The 23,258-nt window shown below is 46.7% G+C and overlaps 2 protein-coding genes across 4 annotated transcripts in view; one reads left to right on the forward strand and one right to left on the reverse strand.

Moving 5' to 3' along the window:
* CCPG1 (cell cycle progression 1) overlaps nt 1-18,707 on the reverse strand; it is a 48,226-nt gene extending 29,519 nt beyond the window's left edge. For all 3 annotated transcript variants that reach the window (XM_056115393.1, XM_056115392.1, XM_056115391.1), the window contains exon 1: nt 18,596-18,707. The gene's annotated coding sequence lies outside the window, so the exon portion shown is untranslated. The remainder of the gene's footprint in view (nt 1-18,595) is intronic.
* A 245-nt stretch (nt 18,708-18,952) lies between these two features.
* PIERCE2 (piercer of microtubule wall 2) lies at nt 18,953-23,258 on the forward strand. The gene is made up of 2 exons (XM_056115396.1): nt 18,953-19,132; nt 22,825-23,258. Exons 1-2 carry the CDS (start codon nt 19,125-19,127, stop codon nt 23,171-23,173), a joined length of 357 nt encoding a protein of 118 aa, XP_055971371.1. The 5' UTR covers nt 18,953-19,124; the 3' UTR covers nt 23,174-23,258.

Here is a 23,258-nt window from a genome sequence, read left to right on the forward strand (position 1 = left end):
AAAGAAATGGTGTGAGCAGAGGGAAGGTGGAAAATGAAGTGGGTAAACTGGGTGAAAGGGGTCAGTTATATGGTGAAAGATGACAAGGGGAATTCTCGGTGGAAAATATAACAGAGTGCACGAAGGGCCTGGAGATACGGCTCCAGACCTGAGCTTTGCATGCAGGAGTCCCTTGTTTGATCCCCAGCATCATATAGTCCCCAAGTATCACTGGAAGAGGCCCATAACACAGAAACAAAAAATTTAAGATTTTCATACTATCTTCAGGATATTTCCTAAAGGCCTTCAAGAGCTAGTACTTTCATCTTTTCATTTTTCTAAAACATTTTTTATTGAGGGGCCAGAGTGACAGTACAGTGGTTAGGGCCCTTACCTTGCATGCAGTAGACATGACTTCAACCCCCAACTATATATGGTTGCCTGAGCCCAGCTAAGAGTGCAGAACCAGGGGTAAGGCCTGAGCATGGCGAGGTGTGGCCCCCAAACCAAAATAAATAAAATAAAATTTTTATATATTGAGAATCTTGATTTACAATACTGTTTATGGTGATTTCTCAGGCTTTTAAATTTCAGCACTACACTCATCACTAGTGTACTCACCTCCCTCCCACAGGGACCCAAACGTTCCTCCCTTTCAACCCCCTCCCAACTTCATTGGGAAGTTGGCCACTCAATGCCTCTATTGCAAACAACACCCAAAAGGAGAGAGCAAAAGGAAATGCCCTGCCACAGAGGCAGGGTGGGATGGGGGGATGGGGGGCAGGAGGGTTACTGGGATTAGTGGTGGTGGAGAATGGGCACTGGTGGAGGGATGGGTACCCGACCATTGTATAACTGAAACCCAAGCACAAAAATTTGAAAGTCTACAACTGTATCTCATGGTGTTTCACTAATAAAAATCAAGGGAAAAAAAAAAGACAAGGCTTAGGGAGCTTCTCGTCCTATTAGCGCCCCCAGTGCAGAGCCCATCCTTCCCATCACAGCTAATGAATCACTCCCTTTGTGCTCACATGCCCACTGCCTATTATTTTCCCTAATCTAATATTTAAATAGAATCCGGTGCTGTCACAGCTTGTGTGCCCTCCTGACACACACTCCTAACACAGAGCTTTTATAGACACTCAGTAAGGAAGGTAAACAGATTTCTGGGCAATAACGCCCTTAGTAACAGAGTCTAAACTATTGCTCAAGGAACTCAAAACTCTGGAGGAACCGTCAAGCTTCTTCTCTCATTATCTTGACTACAGGTAAACATATAAGCCCTGACTTTTTTTGTTTTGTTTTATTTAAGGACCCACTCCCAGTGGTACTGCTTGTAGTTAATTGTACAGTTTCAAGCTTTGTAAAGAAGATAAACTTGAAGCTTTTTGCTATTCTCAGTTTTCTTTTTTCTTTCTTTTTTTTTTAAATTTGTTTGTTTGTTTTGTTTTGGTTTGCACTCAGGAATTACTCCTGGGTGGTGCTTGGGGAACTATATATAGTGATGCTGGAAATCAACCCAGGTCAGCTGCATGCAAGGCAAATGCCCTGCCCACTGTAGTATCAATCTGGCCCCTTCCTTTTCTTAAGGCTGTTTCTTCAACCAAAGTCTCTGGGTGGCTATTTCCTATGGTGTTTGGATCCTATTTCAAACAGCCACAAAACTGAAATCACCTTTCTGTTTCTGACAGCTCTGAGAAATAACATCAGACAAAACATCCTGGCCAAATATTAGTTCAAAAACCGTGGATTTAGGGGTGGTGAGATGTAGAGAGGTAAGACGCTGGCCCTGCCCGAGCCTGACGCAGGTTCAACCCGCAACGTCCCATACGTTCCTTTGGATCTGCTAGGAGTGATCACTGGACTCAAAGGCAGGAGCAAGCCCTGAGCACAGGCGGGTGTGGCCTAAAACAAAACCAAACCCTAGATTTAGGATAACTAAAACCACCTTAACCCCCAAATTCTGGCACGCTTAACTCCTGTTCATTCCCTCCCGCACCTAAATCACTACTCCAGTATTTCCCATTTGGACTGCAGTGCAGCCCTCTGACAGAGCTCTGCCAAGTTTCAGTTCCCACCAGTGCTCACTGTTCTCCTCAGGATACCCAGATGATGCTTATCCTAAAAGGTAAAGCTGATCATGATCAGTCAATGACTGAAAATTGGCTTCCACTGTCTCAAAGAAAACCCAAGCACCTTTAATAAGAAAGAGCCCTCGGGAACCAGGCAACAGGACAGATGGTAAGATACTTGCCTCGGGTACTGCCAACCTGGTTCAACCCCTAGCACGTCATATTGTTCCCCCAAGCCTGGCCAGATGTGATTCCTGAGTGCAAATCCAGGAATAAACTCTGAGCACAATCAATGTGGCCCAAAAAAAAACAAAAAAAAAAGAGAGGGTGAGAGAGAAGGGAGTGAAAGACGTGACACTATTTGTTTTTTTGGTTTTTTTTTTTTGTAGGAGTACTGCTATTTATTCAGCCACTGATTAGCTGATTGAATTGTGCATGAACTCCACCTTACTTTTTTTTTCTTTTTCCATTTTTTATAATTTTAATTATTGAATCACCGTGAGAGCAGTTACAAAGCTTTTGGGTCTAAGTCTCAGTCATACAATGAAACACCCGTACCTTCACCAGTGCCCATTCTCCACCACCAAAAATCTCAGTATACCCCCATCCCACACCCTCCCCCTGCCTGTGGGGCAGATGATTTCTACATTACTCTCTCTCTACTTTGATCACATTTACTATTTCGACACCAGACCCACCATTATTTAAGATTTTACCCCAACACTCAGATCTGCTGAAAAGGCAACAATAGACAATTTGTGTTCTATTGCTGGTTATGAATAACATATGATGTCGTGTGGCTGCAGTAGGGCCATGTGGTTTTGAAGTTCTGAAATTTTAACACTTAAATCTGGAGGGATTTCTGCCAAAAGTCACTGGGTTTAGAGATCTGCTCCTGAGTCTCTGGGATCATGGCCGTTGAGCAGCTTGATGAGGAGCCAGAGAGGCCATTTGTGGGCGATGACTTGGGGTCTCATTGGGGTGGGGAAGACAGGCCCGGCTCCACCTCCCCCCCCATCCCGTGAGACCCAACAAGTTTCGTCACTGCGGGCCCAAGCCTGACTGTCCAATGGCCTCTGCAGGATGACAGCCACCAAGTCGCCAAGAGGGAGCAGGCGGAGGGACAACACCCTTTCCTCCCTGGGGAGGCCCGGCGACAGTAACGTACTGTGGAGTCCAGATGCATTTCTGCCAAACGCCTCTGGGTTTTGAGATTTGTTTCTGAGTCTCTGGGATCATGGCCGTTAAGCAGCTTGATCAGGAGCCAGAGAGGCCATTTGTGGGCAATGACTTGGGGTCTCGTTGGGGTGGGGAGGACAAACCCGGCTCCACCTTCATCCCATGAGGCCCTGTGTGTCTCGTCACTGGGGGCCCAAATGTGACTATCCAGTGGCCTCAGACGGATGGCGGCCACTGGGCCGCCAGGGGGAGTAGGCCAAGGCACAAAACCTATTCCCACCTGGGTTGGCCCAGCACCGGTAGCCTACTGCACAGACCAGACGCATTTCTACCTAAAGCCACTGGGTTCTGAGATTCGTTTCTGAGTCTCTGGGATCATGTCCATTAAGCAGTTCAATCAGGAACCAAAGAGGCCTTGCCTCCAATTATATAGCTGAGCCAGAGGTGGTTTGTGGGTGTGTTTCCCACATACCTAACTTTTGGCCGTTTACTTTCTTGGTAAACTTTGCCCCAAGTTTTTGGGGTCTGGCCAAAGGCACAGCAGCAATTTTTGGGGTATCTGGAAGTCTGAAGGCGCCATGAGGCTGCTGATGCACTCGCCTCACAGGTACAGATTGACCTGCTGGCGGCACCATACCCCCAAGGACGTGACACTATTTGTAATGTAGCTATTGCAAGAGCAAATTCTACACTACCAAATTCACACAATCTCAAGCAATTGCCAGGGTTAATCTCTGCACAATGCTCAGGGGGTCACTCCTGGCAGTGCTCATGAGACCACACAGTGCTGGGAATCAAATACAGGGTCTCACACAGACAATGCAAGCGTCTGACCACTGAACCACATCCTGGGCCCTGTTGAATTCACTTGTTACTCATTTGTCTACAGTGGAGTTCTAGCACATACTAGGTATTGAAAATATACTGATAAACCAATGGAACATCTAAAAACATCGAGCGGACTTGAAATCTACTGGGGAGTTGGCACCGTGGAATATTATCTGAGCCCTGTGCTCTAGGAACACAAAGAAGGCTAAGAAATCCCCCTACCTTTTCTGTTCGGATGAATACCCGACTACATGAATAAACCTGCCCTCACAGAGTCCAAGCAAGAGTTGCGCTGCCGCTGGCCCAAGGACGGAATGAGCTCTGGGCTAACAGCACCTGCCCACAGGTGCAAGTTCAAGTTCACGGTTTGTAGCAATGAAGCCAAGCTTGACCCAAGGCACCCCATGTGGTCCCCTGAGACCCACCAGGAGGGATCCCTGAGTGCAGAGCCAGGAATGAGTCTTGAGCAGTGCCAAATCAACCCCCCCAGCCCAAATCACTTACAGGGCCAGAGAAAAGATGACCACTGGAGAGGTGCTAAGGCACATGGCTGCCGACCCCAGTTAGATCCTTGTCTCTGCACAGGTTTCCCAAGCATAACCAAAAAGTTATTCCCACCCTTCCAATTCCCCTCTTTACATGCCTCTCTATACAGCCTCTCAGTTTTCTCCCCCTTTGCAATGTTTCTCCATAATGAATTTTTCTCTTACTGCGATAGCCCCAACTGAATTTGTCATCTGTTGACTGTGTATTTTATCTCTCGTGAGTCAGTGAACACTCCAATGGCACTTAATCTTTGTCTATACAACAGCATGGATTCATGTACAGGGTAAATATACGGTAGCATATTTGATGGGACTACTGCCTAGCACAAAGAAAACACTGGACCAGAGAACACAAAGTGCTGGGATGAATGGGTCGAGTTGTAGAAATAATGGCAGGGTCCAGACACAGCTCACCAAGCCCAGTGTAGGCTCTGCAGAGGAATCCCCACCCCTGTGCATGGTCCTGCAAGCACAGAGTTCATAGTCTTCCCCAAACACCATAGGATGCGGTCCCAAGACCACCCACCCACCCCCCAGTTTTTTTTATTATTTTTAAAAACTCTTGGTTGGAGGGACAAAGGGAGAGCACAGGAGGTAAGGTAAGGTGGGCTGCTTTGGCCTCAACTCTGAGTCAATCCCCAGCACCACCGCTGGGCCCCTGAGCACCGCCAGGAACCACTTCTAAGCAGAGCCACAAACAGCTCCTTAGCAATACCACAGGGTATGGGTCAAAATCTAACCCGCACACCTCCCCCCCCCCAAAAAAAAAACTAAGGAAAAGGTATATTCAAACAAAAATTTGATTCAGTATGAGGGAATTGTCATGCAATTAAAGGGGGGATAATGCTCTGGACCAAAGCACTAGCAAGAACATTACCTGAGCAGATGGTACCCCTCATCATTCCTGAGTGGCTACATCTTAGTACAGGAAAGGTAAGGAATGTTTCCATCTCTGCGTCTTCTAGAATTAGACATGATGGAGAAGAATGGGGCATTATTATCCCACACGCCTGTCATTCCAATGTAAGCCAACTAGCGAGTTGTCCTAAAAGACCCCCAAAGCACTGCTGTGCTGTTACCAAAGAAGAGAATGAAACAAACTAGGGCACCTCAAAGAAGTGAGTTTGACAACGTTTTTCAAAAGAACTGAACTTTTCTCTTGCCTGAAGGATATGAAATGAATATGCCTGCTTGGAACTAGACTTTGTGTTGTTAGTTTTGGGGCGACCACCGATGATGCTCAAGGGTTACTTCTGACTCTACACTCAAGAATTACGCCTGGTTGTTTTCAGGGGACCATACGGGATGCCAGGGGATCGAACTCAGATCAGCTGCATACAAGGTAAATGCCCTACCTGCCGTACTATCTCTCAGGACCAAATGATATTATGTTTATCTTTTTTGAGGGAGGGGATGAAACCCAATGGTGCTCAGGGGTTACTCCTGGCTCTGTGCTCAGGAATTACCCCTGGCAGTACTCAGGGGACCATATGGGTGACTCAGATTGAACCTGGGTTAGCCAAGTGAAAGGCAAGAGCCCCCCCAAGTGTGCTATCACTCCACCTACTCAATCAACCTATGCATCTGTTTTCCCCTCTTGGTATGAGGTACAATTTTTTCTAGTCATTGGTTATTCCGTAAGACTAATGACTTAAAATGATCTTTTTTTTTTTTGTGTTGGATCATGTATGCATGATGCCCTATCATTAACAGTATTGTAAAACACAATGCTTCAAATAAAAATAAATAAAATGCCACTTTAGTTTCTTGGTTTTGGACTATACCTAGCAGTGCTCAGGGCTGACTAACCTGACTCTGCTAAGGGATCACTCCAGACAGTGCTTGGGGAGTCAAATGATTTCCTGGGGATCTATCTGGGGTTCACTTTGTGCAAAGCAAGTGCTTTAACCATATACTATCTCTCTGGTCCCCAAATTCTTTTTAAAGCTAGGCAAAGTGTAAACACATTTATAATTTGATAACTTTAACATACAACTGTAGGGGGTGGGGCTAGAGTTGAAATTCATAGCTTATGACTGTTTCTGACCATTTCAGTTCCTGGCCTAAGTAAATGCTCACGTGTGCTTTGCTGTAGATACAGGAGAACGCGAGATTAGACAGATCTAGTTCATGGGTCTTTCTGAGAGCGGACTGCATCTGAAGTTTTTACGATGCTATGAAGACACTAACAATAACATTAAAGTCATTTATCAAGGCTCTGATCTTAATACCAATAGGTAGGGTACGGGGAAAAGAGCACAGAGATTAAGGTGCTTGCTTGCCTTGCACCTCAAACTCAGCTCATCCCAGTTTGCTCCTTGGTCCCCTAGGCACCAACAGGAGGAGATCCTGAGCACAGAGCCAGCTAGATGTGGTTCCCCCAACAACAACAACAACAACAACAACTAAGTGAAAAATAAAAAGTACTTAGGACCACTAAAACCCCTAATCTCACGGCGGCCAGAGAGACGGGTGAATAGGCTGGAGCAATGCTCTGCAGGCAGGAGGCTAAGGTTCAACCCACATGGCCCCCAGCGAGGCAGAGAAGGACCCCCAACAACCAACAGAACGGACCCGACCACCAAGACTGTAGCCCCCAAAGAGCAGATAAGCAGAGGCAATTCACTGTATTTTAACAAAATCACTCAGAACCAGCGGTAGGGGAGGTGCTGAACCTACTGTCTTACTGAGTTTGTAAGAAGGAAGGAAATTTCTGTTTTTTCATGCATTACCCCAAGAGTATTTTGAAACAAACTCTTCTAGAACAAATAAGGGATCTTCAGCCCTGTTCACTGTGCGAGGAAACAGCTTTCATTGGTTCTGCTTTCTGTTTTCCCAGTAGTCTGGTCTTCACTGAAAGGCCAATTTCCAATCTCTTTTTTACTATAATTTAAGTAATACTGTAACACCAGCATCCATGTTTATGGCTTTCATGTACAGAGTCACCTCACCACCAAAGTGCTCCTGCCCCCTCGGCCACTGTCCCTTTGACTCACTTCTAGCCCATTCCATGCTCCCCCTCCCAATCCAACAGTATTTCTGGCTTTAGCAGCTTCTGAATGGACCTTACTCTGGCAATAAGGATACGAAACTCTGGTGATTAATAAAAAACAGCAACAAAAAAACTAGTACTAAGAAAAGTACCTTGTAGGAAGTGATTACTAAACCCAGGGTTCGATTGGTGAGGTGAAGACCAGTCCTTACTGATCTGGAGAAGAGTACATTCCTCTGGGCCTTTTTCACTGTTGCAGCAAATCTTGTTCCATATTTTCACTAAGCGAAGGGCAAAGCAAGTTGCTTTCCAAATCACACCACGGCCAGCTGAAATAGAGGACCAAGAAGTGCTTTCCAAATCACACCATGGCCAGCTGAAATAGAGGACCAAGAAGTGGCCCGGACAGACCCCGAGAGGGGTGGAGGCTGATGCCGGAAGTGCAGGGGCCTCAACTCCCAACCTTGCACACACGTTGCTAAACCTGAGCTTTCCCACTGAGCTGTTGCTCAATTCCACCCCCTCCCATTAACATTTTTGCCTTACTTTTATTATTTTTGGGGGGATGGAAGGGATTCTGGGGGGTGGAGGGGAGGCATCCAATGTCCACTTCTAGTGATACAAATCCCCTCATTTGGATCACAGTTCCGCAAGGCTTCCTGAAGGCTCGAGAGTCCCATTACAAAGGCTTGTCTCTGCGTACCCTGAGATTATTGCTAATGTTGCTACTGGAGAAAAGGCAGCACAGACCCCAGCTCTGAGGAGGCACCAACACAATTACACCATCAAGAAGGCAGAGTACAGCGGGGAGGGCATTTGCCTTACATGGGGCCGACCTGGGTTGGATTCCCAGCATCCTATATGGTCCCCCGAACACTGCCAGGAGTAATTCCTGAGTGCAGAGCCAGGAGGAACCCCCGAGCATTGCTGAGTGTGACCCAAAAAGAAAAAAAAAAGGCAGCACGGAGCTGCCCGGCACCCATGAGTTAGACATGGAAGCGGACACAAGAACAAACCACTGGTGGTACCTGGGCTCTCTGAGCTGGGGAAGGCAGACTATCACCCACACTGCAGATCTGAAAGCAAACATGGAACAGAATTAGCAATTCCACTTTATCAATGCTCAGAAAGTGGCAGCAGTGCTAAGAAGCACAGCAGATACACTTTCCAATCTGGAAGATAAATTCTGCACCAAGACACACACACGTAAACACACACACATACACACACACCACACACTTCACAAGTTTCCTTCTGTGATGTAACTTCTCTCAAATTGAGAAACAAAAGCAACTACAGCAATATCTGAAGATAAAGTATCCTTTTTCACCCCAATCTAAAAGAAGGTATACCTTTGTTTTTGTTTTACTTGTTGTTTGGCTACTGGGTCACACCCAGAGGTACTGTGGCTTACTCCTGGCAGGCTTGGAGGACCATTCAGAATGACAGGGATGGAACCCGGGTCAGCTGTGTGCAAGGAAAGTGCTTTACTTTCTTTGGTCCCAGAAGTTTGAAATAAAGTGAGCAAATACTGTTGCACTGTCCTCCTGTTATTCATCGATTTGCTTGAGCGGGCCCAATAACGCCTCCATTGTGAGACTTCTTGTTACTGTGTTTGGCATATCGAATACGTCACGGGGAGCTTGCCAGGCTTTGCCGTGTGGGCGAGATACTCTCGGTAGCTTGCCGGGCTCTCCGAGAGGGGCAGAGGAATTGAACCTGGGCCAACCTTGTCGGTCATGTGCAAGGCAAACGCCTTACCCACTGTGCTATCACTCCAGCCCATATGCTATGATTCCCTTCGTGTACTGTGATTATTATGTAGTAGGATTCCTAGACCATGTATTCACAAAGAAAAGTCCAAATTTTCTGGAATTTCGTATCTTAGTTTTAGAAAACCCTTTAAGAGGCAATAAATAGGACTGACAAAGATCAAGGCATGTGGCCTTGCTTACAGCCACCCTCAGTTCAATCCTGACATCATATTTGAACCCTGAGCACCAACAATGCCAGGAGAAATCCCTGAGCATAGAAACAGCAGTAAACTCTGAGTATCACTGGGCATGGTCCCCAAGCAAGACAGAACAATTTTTTAAAGAGACAACAAATATATAATCTCCCATTCTATTTTTTCAAAATTAGCATTGCTCATGCCAGAAAGTTATTCACTGCTACTGCCCAGTAGTAAAAGTAGATAAAAGGCTGGTAAAGATAAGATTATCAACTGATCACATTAGCTAGTCATTATTAACACATAATATATCACATTTCTCTGCCTTTTACTTTCACTTACTTATATCTAGTGTTAAAAAAGAAACAGGCCCCAAATATGGAGTCATTCATGCCATTTCCCTCCAAAACTCGACAACTGATCTAACTACTGATTTAGGTTTCTCCAGAAGTGGAATTAAAAACTAATCAACCAGGAATTTCTTGGTCAAAATTAAGCTAAAATAATGTGAATTATTGAAAACCCTACCTGGAGCCAGAGAGACAGTATAGTAGGTAGGGCACTTGCTTTACACTAAATCCTCGGCATCCTATATGGTCCCCCAAGCCCACCAAGAGTAATTCCTGAGTGCAGAGTTAGGAGTTAAGTCCTGAGACCGCCAGACGTGGCCCCCAAACAAAAATAAAATAAAGACCCTACCTGCCATCCCCAAAAGGAAAGATGCTAAGCCTAAATCATCTCTTTTTCCTTTACTAATAACTGTCCCACACTCTTTCTGACTGCAAAGATCTTTGTTTCACAACTCTCATTAGATGAAACACTGTATTAAATCACCAAACAACACCAATTAGAGTTGTATAGTACTCAGCTGAACTCAGTATTTTAAGGACTTTCATAAAGTTTTCACATTATATTTACAATTTTTGCGGGGGGGGCAGGGGGCCATACCCAGCAATGCTATGCTCAGAGGTTACTCCTCGCTTTGCACTTGGGGATCTCTCCTGATGGTGCCTGAGGGACCACATGGGATGCAGGGATTGAACCAGGTCAGATGTGTGCAAAGCAAACACCTTACCCCCAGTATTATCTCTCCAAACCCTATACTTACAATTTCTAAAAGACCTTCTGCTTACAGGTTCCCTGTCAGTCTAACCGGAAGCTAATCTCAGGGTCAGATGTCACAACAGACAAGATTTCCTTCCCCAAAAAGGAAGCATCTAAACTAGTAGTTTTCAACTACCCGTTCCTGAACTGCAACCAGAACAGGAATACAGAGATTGAAAAGCACTGCTCTAAATGAATTCTTGCTGGGGGAGAAAAGCAGTGTATATATTTGTATGCAAAATATCTCTCAAAGGACCTAGAAAAGTAGTCTTGGTCTGGATGACATCAATTTGGTACATTTTAGAATATAAAAAAACACCCTTTACTTCCTACTAATAAACTACACTTTTGTTCTTCTTTATGTTTTATTCTATTTTACTTTACTGGGGAAAAGAGGTGCCACTCCTGGCTGCATGCACAGGCAGTGTTGGGGAACCATATGCAGTGCTCAGAAATCAGACCGGGGTTGGCCGCAAGCCAAGAAACCCTCTATCTCTCAAGCCTCTCATACTTTCATTTTAGATGTGTGATTAAAACAAAATAAAAATTTAAGGACGCCATAAAAGAACACTGCAGGGGTTTGAGGGATAGTACAGTGGGTAGGGGCTTACCTTGCACCACAGACCTGGCAAACCTGGGTTCTATCCCTGGTTTCCCCTATGTAGACACCAAATACCACCAGGGTGAGCCCTGAGCCCAGAGGCAGAAGCAGAGGCAGAATAAGGCCTGAGCACAATCAACTGTCACCAAAAAAAAATAAATAAATAAACAAAAAAAATTTAAAAAAGGTCAAAACCCGGCAATTGTCAGGACCTTTAATGCAGCCCAGAACAAAGTCTGAAGAGACAGCTCCTGGGCTAAGTCCTGAATTCAACCCCCAGAAATAAATAATAAATGAAAGGACTTTGATATTGTTTCTTTGTTCTTTTGGATCACACCCCACAATGCTCAGAAGTTACTCCTGACTCTATGCTCAGGGTTCACTCCACAGGTGCCCAGACCACCATGTGGTGTAGAGATCAAATGAAGGTCTCCTGTACAGAAAGCGTCTGCTTAGCCTATTTCACCTTAATTTTTTTGTTTCTTTGTTTTTGTTTGGGGGCCACACAAAGCAATGCTCAGGGGTTACTCCTAGCTCTGCACTCAGGAATCACTCCTGGCGGTGCTGGGGGGGGGGGGGGGGGGGGGGAACCATAACGGATGCAGTGGATGGAATCCAGGTCAGCTGCATGTACACAAATGCCCTAACCACTGACTATCATTCCAGCCCCCAATACTTTTCCCCTCAATGAACTAAAAAAACAGAAGCTGGGAAATATCTCAAAGGGATTATAGATCCCTAGCACTGCTTGATTTCCCAAACACCATTGGATGACTTTAAAAAAAAAAAAAAGACACAAAAGAGAAAAAGACATCTCCAGACAGAACTGCAGCATTTGCTTGTCTACTGGTCAGGTGTCTGGTACAAATCCAAGATAAAAATATTCTTGTGCTTGGGGCTGGAGCGATAGCACAATGGGTAGGGCGTTTGTCTTGCACGCGGCCAACCCGGGTTCAATTCCCAGCATCCCGTATGGTCCCCTGAGATACCGCCAGGAGTAATTCCTGAGTGCAGAGCCAGGAGTAATCCCTGTGTATCACCAGGTGTGACCCAAAAAGAAAAATAAAAAATTTCTCATGCTTTCTGTCTATCTTATCATCGCAGCCCAGATTGAATAAGGGAGTAAAGAGAGGAGAAAAGAAAAAGAAAAGAAACATAAGGATGAGAGAGATAACACAGGAGATGAGGTGTTTGTTTTTCACATGGCAGACCCCAATTATAATCCTTGGCTCCACACACTGTCCCTCAAATCCCAAGGAATTACTCCTGCTCCTGAGCACCACTGGGTATGGCCCCAAATATCAAAAAAGAAAAGAAAACACATAAAGTCTTATATGCAATTCTAAATGCAGAAAAGTTAGAGAGGAACCAGTTTTCCTTCAAAATACAGAAAGCAAAAAACCTCAACCAAAAATTGAAATGAAGATCCCATCTGACCATTTTTCAAAGATACCAGTCGAAGAGCAGACAGCCCATTATGGTATCATGTTTCATAATGATATGAAAGGGCATAGATGGGCACTTGCCTTTTATGAGGCTGACCTATGCCTGGTCCCCAGCACCCTAATGTGGTCCCCCGAGTTGGCCAGGAGTGATCCCTGAGCTCTTAGCCAGAAGTTGGTCCTGAGCACAAGTCGGATATGGCCCAAAAGACAAGAAAAGGAAAAAAAGGAAAGCCATCATGCTTCAAATATACAGCCTGGAGTGAAAGCGTGAACACCACAAGCTGGGCACATTGCAGGAGGCCTGGGTTAAGCCCCCCAGGAATCTCTAAGCACAGAGCTGGGAGTATCACCACAGAGAGGGTCCAGAACCAAACCAAACAAATGGGCAATATATTTGGTGTCAACATCACTTAGGTAGACCACTACACTTGATAGGAATAAGGTCACACAGTGTGGGGCTGGAGCAATAGCACAGCAGGTAGGGCATTTGCCTTGCACACGAGTGACCAAGGTTCGATTCCCAGCATCTGATAAGGTCCCCTGAGCATTGCTAGGAGTAATTCCTGAGTGCAGAGCCAGGAGGAACCCCTATGCATCGCCAAGTGTGAACCAAAAAGAAAAAAAGACAAGATCACACAGTGTTATCACAGTGATAAGTCTTTCATCTCTGATCTGAACTCCACAAATACTCCCAGAATAAGACAACTGGCTATTACATACAATGTACAGATGGGGGGAAAAAAAGAAGCTACACTTAAATTACTTGTTTAACATCATTAAACACCCCAATTCACAAACTAAAGGTGCAATAAGAACCTACATGAAGGTTTTATTTCATTTTGGTTTGGTTTTAGAGCCACACCAGGCAATGCTCAGGGGTTATCCTGGCTCTGCACTCAAGAATTACTCCTGGCAGGGCTTGGGAGATCATATGGGATGCTGGAGATCAAACCCAGGTGGGCTATGTGCAAGACAAATGTCCTACCCGCTGTGCTACTGCTCCAGCTCCCGATGAACCTACACAAAAGTTTTAAAGCAGTGATTAGTGAACATAATAAAATAAAATTAGATCTTTAATATCCTGCTAAGACAGCAAAATCTTTAACTCACTAACCTTATTTCCTAATACTTTCTTCAGAAAACAAAACTCTACAAACCCTTAGACATGCTTCCACAAATTTTAAAAATGCTCTAAACATTACTTAAACCCCTAAATTTCTTTTAGTACATACTGGTATGCTTCAGCTGATTTTCTCCCATGTAAATTTCACCTTAGTTTTAAGCTGAGATTTTATCTGATGCAATACAGTGCACATGACCTTTAAGATCAACTCATTTTTAAAGACTATTTTAATCTAGTCAGAACTGCAGAACTGCCATAAAGAAAAGTCTCAAAATCATGGTATCACTTACAATATTACACAGTGGCAATTTCCTCACCTTAACCACACACATACTCAAAAACAATTCAGCCTCTAGCAGTTCTGCATTGTTAGATGAGTCTGCATTTTCAGTTTTAAAATACCCGAGGCTTAATAGGCCTTACTGCTGTGTTCACGAAGTTCCAGATCTTAGCCTGTAACAGAGTTTTAAAAATCTTTCTCCTGGATAAGCATACAACTGACACAGCAATACTGCGGAACCAGACATGCTTATCAAGTATGAGTATTCCTCACGCTTTGTAAATGAAACCAAACATCTATGATTGAACCAACAAAAATATACATGTACACAAAATTACATGGTGGAAAATATCAAAAGAAATTGAAATTTGGGAGAGAAGCGAATTTCCAAAGATGACAACCTAAAAAAGTATAAACATTACAGTTGGAAAATGTTACACTTCGGAATGGATATTTTATTAAGAGGCGATATCAACCCTAATTTTTCAAAATTCCAAACTGTAAAATTGCTTGGAATACTCCTAAAGACTGTGTCCCTTTGTTTATGACCAAAAAACCAAAGTGTGCATTAAATGATATAGTATTAACACATCTCCAACATATTTATAACAAAAATCCATAACAAGAATAACCATAACCCATAAACTAGCAGGCATAATAAAACAGTGACTAAATGTAAATGAACCTAAAATCCCAATTTATAACTGCTTAATTGCTTTCTTTCTATTGACAAATGTTTTGTAAATCACAAATTAAAGTCTTCTCTAACCCCAAGGACAGTAGAGATAAGGGTCAGAAGGATCGCTCCACAGCTTGGAAGCCTGCCTCATGTGCTGAGGGAAAAGGCAGCTGGGACAGAGAAGGGACCACTAAGTGAATGATGCTTGGAGGGCTCACACGGGATGGGAGATGTGTGCTGAAAGTAGACTATGGACCAAACATGATGGCTGCTTAGTACCTGCATTGCAAACCACAACACCCAAAAGGAGAGAGAGAGAGTAAGAGGAAATGTGCCTGCCACAGTGGCAGGGGTGGGAAGGGGTGGGGGTGGCAGGAGGGATACTGGGAACACTGGTGGTGGAGGATGAGCATTGGTGGAGGGATGGGTACTTGAACATTGTATGACTGAAACGTAATCACGGAAGTTTCTAAGTCTGTAGCTATCTTACAGTGATTCATTAAAATAAAAATTTAAAAAATACGGGGCTGGAGCGATAGCACAGCAGGTAGGGTGTTTGCCTTGCACGTAGCTGACCCAGGTTCGATTTCCAGCATCCCATATGGTCCCCCGAGCACTGCCAGGAGTGATTCCTGAGTGCAGAGCCAGGAGTAACCCCTGTGCATCACCGGGTGTGACCCAAAAAGCAAAAAAAAAAAATTAAAAAATAAAATAAAAATAAGTTAAAGTCTAACTCCACGTCTCTTCAAGTGATGAGGCCCTTTTTGGTTTTGTTCTAAGCACCGTGTTTTAGAACCTCCACCAGGGTCTACTTCTCTCCCCCACTGTCCCCATACCATCCCCCTTCCCTTATGTGTAAGGTTCAGAGTCTGTTGCCTTCAGACACTTGCTATTCCCTTATGCTTCTGCCCCGCCTCTGAGATCCTTCTTCCTCTCCATCGAAACGCTCAGATTCACCCACATAGTAGCCGATGACATTTGGCCTTTCTTACTATAGTCCTCCAGAGCATTCCACTGTTAAGAAATAAAGCCACCTTTTGTCACCTAATGAATTTCCAGGTATAATCAACCGCTGCCTGCCTCACCCGAAGGAAACCTTTGTTTTCTTCTACTGAAGTGAAAGAGATCAAAGAAAGATGCAGTGTGCAAGTGCTGAGAATTACTGCCAAGTGTTTTTCCTCCCAGTCCAAGGAACGCTTTTCTCTCCCCAGCAAGACACACTTAAATATGCCACTTACCTGATGTGTGAGTCCAGTGGCAAGGGCTCTGCTATTATTAGTGTTTGCCTCTATTTGGAGAGGAGGCTTGAGGGTGGGGGTGGGGGCACTCCCAGGATGCTCAGGGGTGCCTCCCGGTCTCTGCACTCACTCAGGAATACACCTGGCGGGGCTCAGGGGACCATATAGGGCACTGGGGATCGAATCCTGGCCCTGTTGTTTGCTTTTCCTTTTTCAACTATAATATTTTTATTTAAGACCTGTGATTGACAAAGTCATTGATAGCTGAGTTTTAGGCATATAATATTTCAACTGTTGTTTGCTTTTAAAAGTAACATTTTTAGGGGTGGATGGAGTGGGCTAGAAGTGACATCAGGAGAGTAGTGGAGGGCCTGGGGATACTTGATGGTGAAGGTGGGCACCTTCATACACAAAAGCACAAATATTAACATGATCATAAACCAAGCTGAACTTCAAAACAATAAATTTTTAAAAATTAACTAAAAGCACTGGTTTGCTGGGGACTACAATGGTGAGGCACTTACCTTGGGCACAATGGACTCAAATTCCATCCCCCGCACCACATATGGTTCCTCTAGCACCACCAGGAGCAACCCCTGAGTATGGTCCAAACCACTCCCCCATATGTGCTTACTGGAGCACTACAGAATATGTCCAACATCCAAAAACAAAAGACAATTTTTCTTATTAAAGTCTTTTCTGTTATAACCGAAATGACTGCATTGTATCTTTTTAGTTCCTTAATTTGGGGGGAGGCCACACATGTCTGCGCTCTTAGGTCTGTGCTGGGGGGGGGGGGGTGTCACTGGAACCCGGGTGTACAAGAAAGGTAAGTGGTCTACCTGCTGTACAGTGGCACTCCCCAGAGCACTGCATGTACAGCCTAAGGGAACTGATTCCTGGAGGGAAATGTATAATCTACTCCCAAATACACAGAAACCTTCTTTGTAGTTTCATTCTTATCCGTTAGTCTCCCTTGAGTCGAATTAGCCATAGAATCCGTTCTAGGCTCTAAAATTTACAAGACAGGCATACGTTATTTTCTAACTTCATTTTATTCATGTAAAAAAAACTAGCGAAGGTTTGAAAAAAGACCCAGTTGCATCCCAGACACCGTGTGAGGCCCCGCCAGTCCGCCAGGAGGGGGACCCCAGAAGCGGGGAGCAGCTGGGGAGCACCTCGGACTGCCAAGCCCCCACACCCTGGAAAAAACAAACAACATTTCCCCTCTCCCTCCCCCTCTCCCCCCCCCCCCAGCTGGAGCGAGAGCACAGCGGGTAGGGCGTTTGCCTTGCACTCGGCCGGCTGGGGTTCCCATATGGTCACCCAAGCACCGCCAGGAGTAATTCTTGAGTGCGCAGCCAGGAGTGTGTGACCCAAAAAGTGTGTGACCGCCGGGTGTGACCCAAAAAGCAAAAAAAAAAAAAAAAAAAAAAAAAAAATTTCAAGTCAATTCAGTCCTTCTACATCCTCAAATGTGAAAACTAATTCGATAGCTTCTCCAGGCTTAGAGGGTTCAAAACTATGCATGAAAACAAGACTTTGCTTGCTCGGCTTCTTAAAAATCAAGGCTCAGTCCCCCACCCTGGCTGCAGGATAATCCCCCCAGCTAAGCTTGAAGTCCGAGCTCGGCTGGCGGCTCGGCGTGGCTCGCGCGGCAGACGCCCGTCCCGGGATCCCGGGGGTCGTCTGCGCCCCGGCTTTCCCCCAGCAGCCCAGCACCGCGAGAGGGAGCCCCCCGGGGTGCGGCCCCCCGACTCCACCCAAACCAGAGGCCGGCCTGGGGCGCCCACGCCGATGCTTCCAGCTCAAGTGACCTTACGGAGGCAAATCTAAACTTTCCATTACTCAAGCGTCTATTTTAACTGCAAGAAGTCTCGTTCTGATGGGGGGGGGGGGTTCTGTCCCTCCCCCGTGTCCTGGTGGCGGTGTCGTTTCCAATAAAGCTAGTACGGGGGTGGGGCGTGCAAATCCCACCTCACCGACAAAGTACGCGAACTGGCCGAGTCCAGTTCCAGATGGGGAAAAAACTCAGACACGCACACGTATTCGGAACCGGGCACTGCGTCGGACCGGGCCGGACGGGGGTGGTGATCAAAAGCGGGCTTGAGGGGGGGGGCACAGCCGGGGACTGGGGCACTCCCTGCAGGACAGACCCCCGCGCGCACTTTCCCCTCCTCTCCTCCCTGTGCCTGGCAGCGCGGAGCTCGAGCGTCCCCCAGATGGGCCGCCCGGTGACGCACGAAGCACCCTACCATATGGACCCGCAGCGCTCGGGATGCGGGGCGCCCCGCGGCAGCCGCGTCGGGGGACCCGGCTCGGAGCTGCAGGACCCACCCGGAGGCGGCCGGCGGCCGCAGGGGTGGAGACGCAGGGCCCGCGCCCCCCGGCGTGTGCACGCTCGAGCTCCGGGCGGGCCACCGAGGCGGCCGCGCCAGCCCGACAGCGAGCCCACGCCCGGCAGCCTCCGGCTCCGCCACAGCCTCCGCCCAGAGGTGCTGTCGCCGGGGGGCGGTCGGCCCCGGCCCCCCAACCCGCCCCCGCCTCCTCTCCCCGGGTCCAAACCGCCCAGGCCGTACCTGCCGGGGCAGCGCCACCTCCGCCGGCCCAGCTGGCTGTCACGGCGCCGGCGGTCACAGCTCCGCGCGCGCTGACGCCTCGCATCAAAACAACAACCTGCTCGCGGCGCTCCGCAGCCCGGAGGCGGCGGCCGACGGGGCGCCGCGGCGCATGCTGGGATTTGTAGTCCAGCCAGCGCCCCCGCGCCGGGCCCGCCGCCGCCGGAAGGACAACAACTCCCAGGGAGCCCCGCGGCCGACAGCCGCCACGCGCAGGAAGCGGGGCCGGGAGGCCGCGATCCTCACAACATCCGGGCCCGGCTCCGGTGGGGGGGCGGGGCGAGCGCGGCGGCTCGTTGCTATGGAGACGGAAGTCCACAGCCGCTGACCTTAGCCGGATTCTGGCTGTTACCGCGGCCCACGGACGCGTGGATGGTCGGTTTTCACCTTCTCTTCCGCCGACATTCGGTGCGGCCCTGGGAGCTCGCCGTCCGCCTTCGCCATCCGCCGACTGTTTGCCGGAGACAGTGAACCAGGATAGATACGGAGAATGGCCGGGTGCGACTGGCTGGGTTTGGGCGGAGCCGGGTGCTTATGGTGCAGCGGTCCGGTGCTGCGGGGTGCGGGGTGTGCGTGGGAGAGTGGGCGGAGGGTCTCCCTCCCCAGCCGCTTTTATTTTGGCACAGTTGCACGTGCGCGGTGCTGTGACCCAGCTTTGCAGCTTGAGGTGGTCTGGGTGGTCTGCAAGACTGCAGCGATGGCTTTGGACGGAAAACGACAGGAACAGGGGTGGGCACTTGCCTCCCAGGTGTGAAGCCCGGGGTTGGATCCCCTGAAACTGCACCAAACCGTGCCACAGATTGTGATAAAAAGTCAGGTGAAATGAGGAGGAATGATGATTGACACCTCGGTCCCAGTTCCCGCATTGTGCGTTTCCACCCATGCGCGAAGAGTCATTCAGTTCTGAACCAAGGGGAGGGAAGAAAGAAGTGCATCACATGTGCATGTCTGGACCCCAGATTTCAAGTGAAATCGGTCCCTGACCTTGGGGGCGTTAACTGGAATAACTCAGGAATTCAGGTGAACTGGGTTAGGTTGTCAAAGAGGAATCTAATTAGGACCAGATCTGAAACTCAGAAAACTTTGTTTACACTTAGCACTAGAGGTCTGTAAATATTCATATCTACGGTTTAAGGTTAGGAGGTTTATGTTTGCTAAAGTATTTAGAACTTCCTTTTCCTCCCTTCTGCCCTTCCTCACACATCAAGGAAAGTGTTCTAATACAGAGCCTAGGATTTAGAAGTCTTAAAGGATCTCAGCCTTATTACAAAAATATTCTATAGTCCACAAAGAAAAACGAAGTTTGGTTATTTAAAACCCTTTCTGTCTGTTTGAGTTTGGCTTGGAGGCCATACCAGAACTGTACTCAAAGCTTATTGCCAGAAGTTTTTCAGGGAACCTATGGGGTGCCAGGGGTTGAATCCAGGTCAGCTGTGTGCAAGGCAAGTGCCTGAGCTGCTGTCCTCCCTCTCTGACCAGTTTTTTGGTTTTGAGCCACACTTGGGGGTGCATAGGGGTCACTCCCAGCAAGCACTCCGGGTCAGTCCCAGTGTTCTTGGGGACCATAAGAGCCAGAGACTGAATCCAGTCCTCTGGCATGCAAAATATATGTTCCATCCAGTTGAGCTCTCTCCCCAGCCCTTAAGAGGCCGACTTGGACACCACTGAGAGCATTTATTAAGAGCTGTATCACAAGTAAAGGGCCTTATCACAAGTAAATATATGCTTTCCTTTATGCTTTTCAAAGAACTGAAAATTACGTATGTTTGGAAAGTCCTGCTCGCTAAATCCACAGGTTAGAATAATCAATCCATTTAATCCATTTTCCTCTTTGTTCTTTTGATGAACAGGGAATTGAATCCTTATCAAATAATTTCACCTGTGGCACAGAGCTATTATCAGTGCCAACACCAGAATCCAGAACCGAAGACCTAATTTGTGCTTTTTTTTGTAACTCTCACAGCAGGAAGTATACAAATATGTTTCCCCCTGGGTAGGTGTCATGTGGTCTTGTTAATCCGGGTCCTTGTGGCCTTCTGCTCGTAAGAAACCCCACAGCCTTACTCTGCCTGCCAAAGACCTTTCTCCCATCCACAAGGTCAGCCATAGCTTTCAGGACAAGGGTAGCCCCATGCACACAGCACGATCCAGGCGTCAGCAACATGAGCACCATAGGGGGCTTTATTACTCTGGGGTTCCATAGGGGTTACTCTGGCTCAATCCCCAGTACCACTATGAGTGCTCCCTGAGCACAGAGCCAAGAGTAAGGCGCTGTGTGGTTCAAAAACAGGGAGGGAGGGAGGGAAAGAGATAGAGACAGAGAGAAAGAGAGAATGAAATTCAGAATCTGTTTCCGGCTCAGGCCTGAGTCTGAAGTCTGTTTTGACCAGATTCCTGGGTATTTCTTGTGTGTGTGAGAAAGCACTTTTGTGGAGGACTTCTGATTCCACTTAGTCAGCCTAGGCTGCATTTCTGATTAGCAAACCAAAGGGGCACGTTTATCTCTTCAAAACAGTGATTTCAATCCCTTCGGATGTATACTGGCTTTTCTGAGGCAAGTGGGTACGCAGAGGGCTGGAGTGCACCCCAGGTTTCTCATGGTTCCCTCAACAACGTGCCGGGAGCAGCCACCAAGCACTAGATATGGCCCCCAAAGGAAGAACAAAGAGCTCTGTATTGGGATTTCTGGGTGATATAGAAGTTCTATTTTTAACTTCCTGTGAACCCTTCATTCTGTTTTCCACAGTGGCTGTATTAATTACACAGGCTCTCTTTGCTTTTCACATCTTCCCTGGCACTTCCCTCTGGACTTTTTGTCAACTAAACATATGTGAGGTGATTCTTCAATGTGGTTTGCTTTTGTTGCTGGTATTTGGGCCACCCTCAGCGGGGCTCAGGGCTGAGCCCTGGCTTGATGTATGTAGGTGGCTCCTGGTAGTACTGGGAGTGGGGATTAAAAATATTTTAAAATATCGGGGGTGGAGAAGATGCTAGGCAGTGCCATGGATAGGGCCCAGGCCTGATGCATGCAAAGCACATGCTCTCTCCCCAGGGAGACACTGTTGTGATTCTGATTTACATAGCCTTGACTTTACGAGCTTAGAATCTGTCTAGTCAGGTCCTTTGCCAATCCCCCCCCCCCCACACACACACACACAACTCATCCACACACACCCTGATTTACAGCATTATAGTTTACAAGACGGAGTTTCAGGCATAGTGTTCCAACTCCACAGCCAACACCAGAGTGTCTCAAACCCCCTCCCCCGACCTTTCCCCATGGCTGACCGAGTTTTGGAGGCCAATTCTTAGGGTCTGTACCTTTGGCCATTTTTCATTCCCTTACCATGTTTCTCTATATCCATACATAGGACAGATCATTTTTTATTCAGACTATAACTTTTCTTTTTCCTTTTTTTTGCTACTCAGTTCCTTTTTATAGTCTGTATATTGAGCCATTCGTCAAATCTATGGTTTGTAAATATGTCTTTATTCTTAACAAGTCTCTCTTCATTCTGTGGGTTTGCTGTTATTACTTGCCAGGCATTTTTAGTCCCATGAGATGATTCCATTTGTTTCTTTATTTTTGCTTTCATTTCTTATGCTTTTGGTGTCATATCCAGAACACAGATTTTGTCTTGTTCTTTTTGGGGTCCATATCTGGCAATCCTGGAGGATACCACTGGCCCTGTGCCCAGGGGCTGCTCCTGGTAGTGCCAGGACTGAACCCAGATTTCCCACATGCAAAGCGTGTGGTCTCTCTCTCCAGCCCTAGTTTCAGTTTTTACTTTGTCACTGTCACTGTCCACCCATTGTTCATTGATTTGCTCAAGCGGGTACCAGTAATGTCTCCATCGTGAGACTTCTTGTTACTGTGTTTGGCATATCAAATACATCACGGGGAGTTTGCCAGGCTTTGCCATGCGGACAAGATACTCTCGGTAGCTTGCTGGGCTCTCCAAGAGGGGCAGAGAAATCGAACCCAGGTCGCCCGGGTGGGCCACAATCAAGGCAAATGCCCTACCCGCTGTGCTCTCAGTTTTTACATTAACATCTTTAATTCATTTGGAGTTAATTTGTGTTAGTATGACATACTAACGTGTGTGTGTGTGTGTGTGTGTGTGTACACAGATATTATAATTCTGGCACCAGAATTGAAAATGACTTAAAATGATGTGTTTATATTTTAGGATAAATACTTCAGCTTCAAATTCAGATGCAGAAACAAATCCTGACCCACTGCCTCCTTGTGTGAATCCTGGAAATCCTGTCTTTTCCTGCATGTTGGACCCCAAGAAACTCCTTACCGCTACTTCCCTATCAGAACCTAAGATGATTCTGTATAAAACCAATTCAAGTGATTATGGTGAATTTTTACCAATACCACAGTTTTTTCCCTGCAATTACAATCCAAGGGGGTATGCATTTTCAAGTCAAATCAGCAGTACTGGGTTTTATCAAAATAATTCTCTGAATACTGGACCCGACAGAACCAGAACCCTTGATTTCCCTAATTTTCAACACACTATATGCCACTGAGTTAATTAAAAATGAGTTAAATCTTTGTTACCTAATTTGGAAATGTGAAGACTGGAATTCTAGAACATTTTGAGAAATAAAGTAT

The sequence above is a fragment of the Sorex fumeus genome, unplaced genomic scaffold, assembly GCF_029834395.1.
Source record: "Sorex fumeus unplaced genomic scaffold, SorFum_2.1 ptg000029l, whole genome shotgun sequence".
Lineage (NCBI taxonomy): Eukaryota > Metazoa > Chordata > Mammalia > Eulipotyphla > Soricidae > Sorex > Sorex fumeus.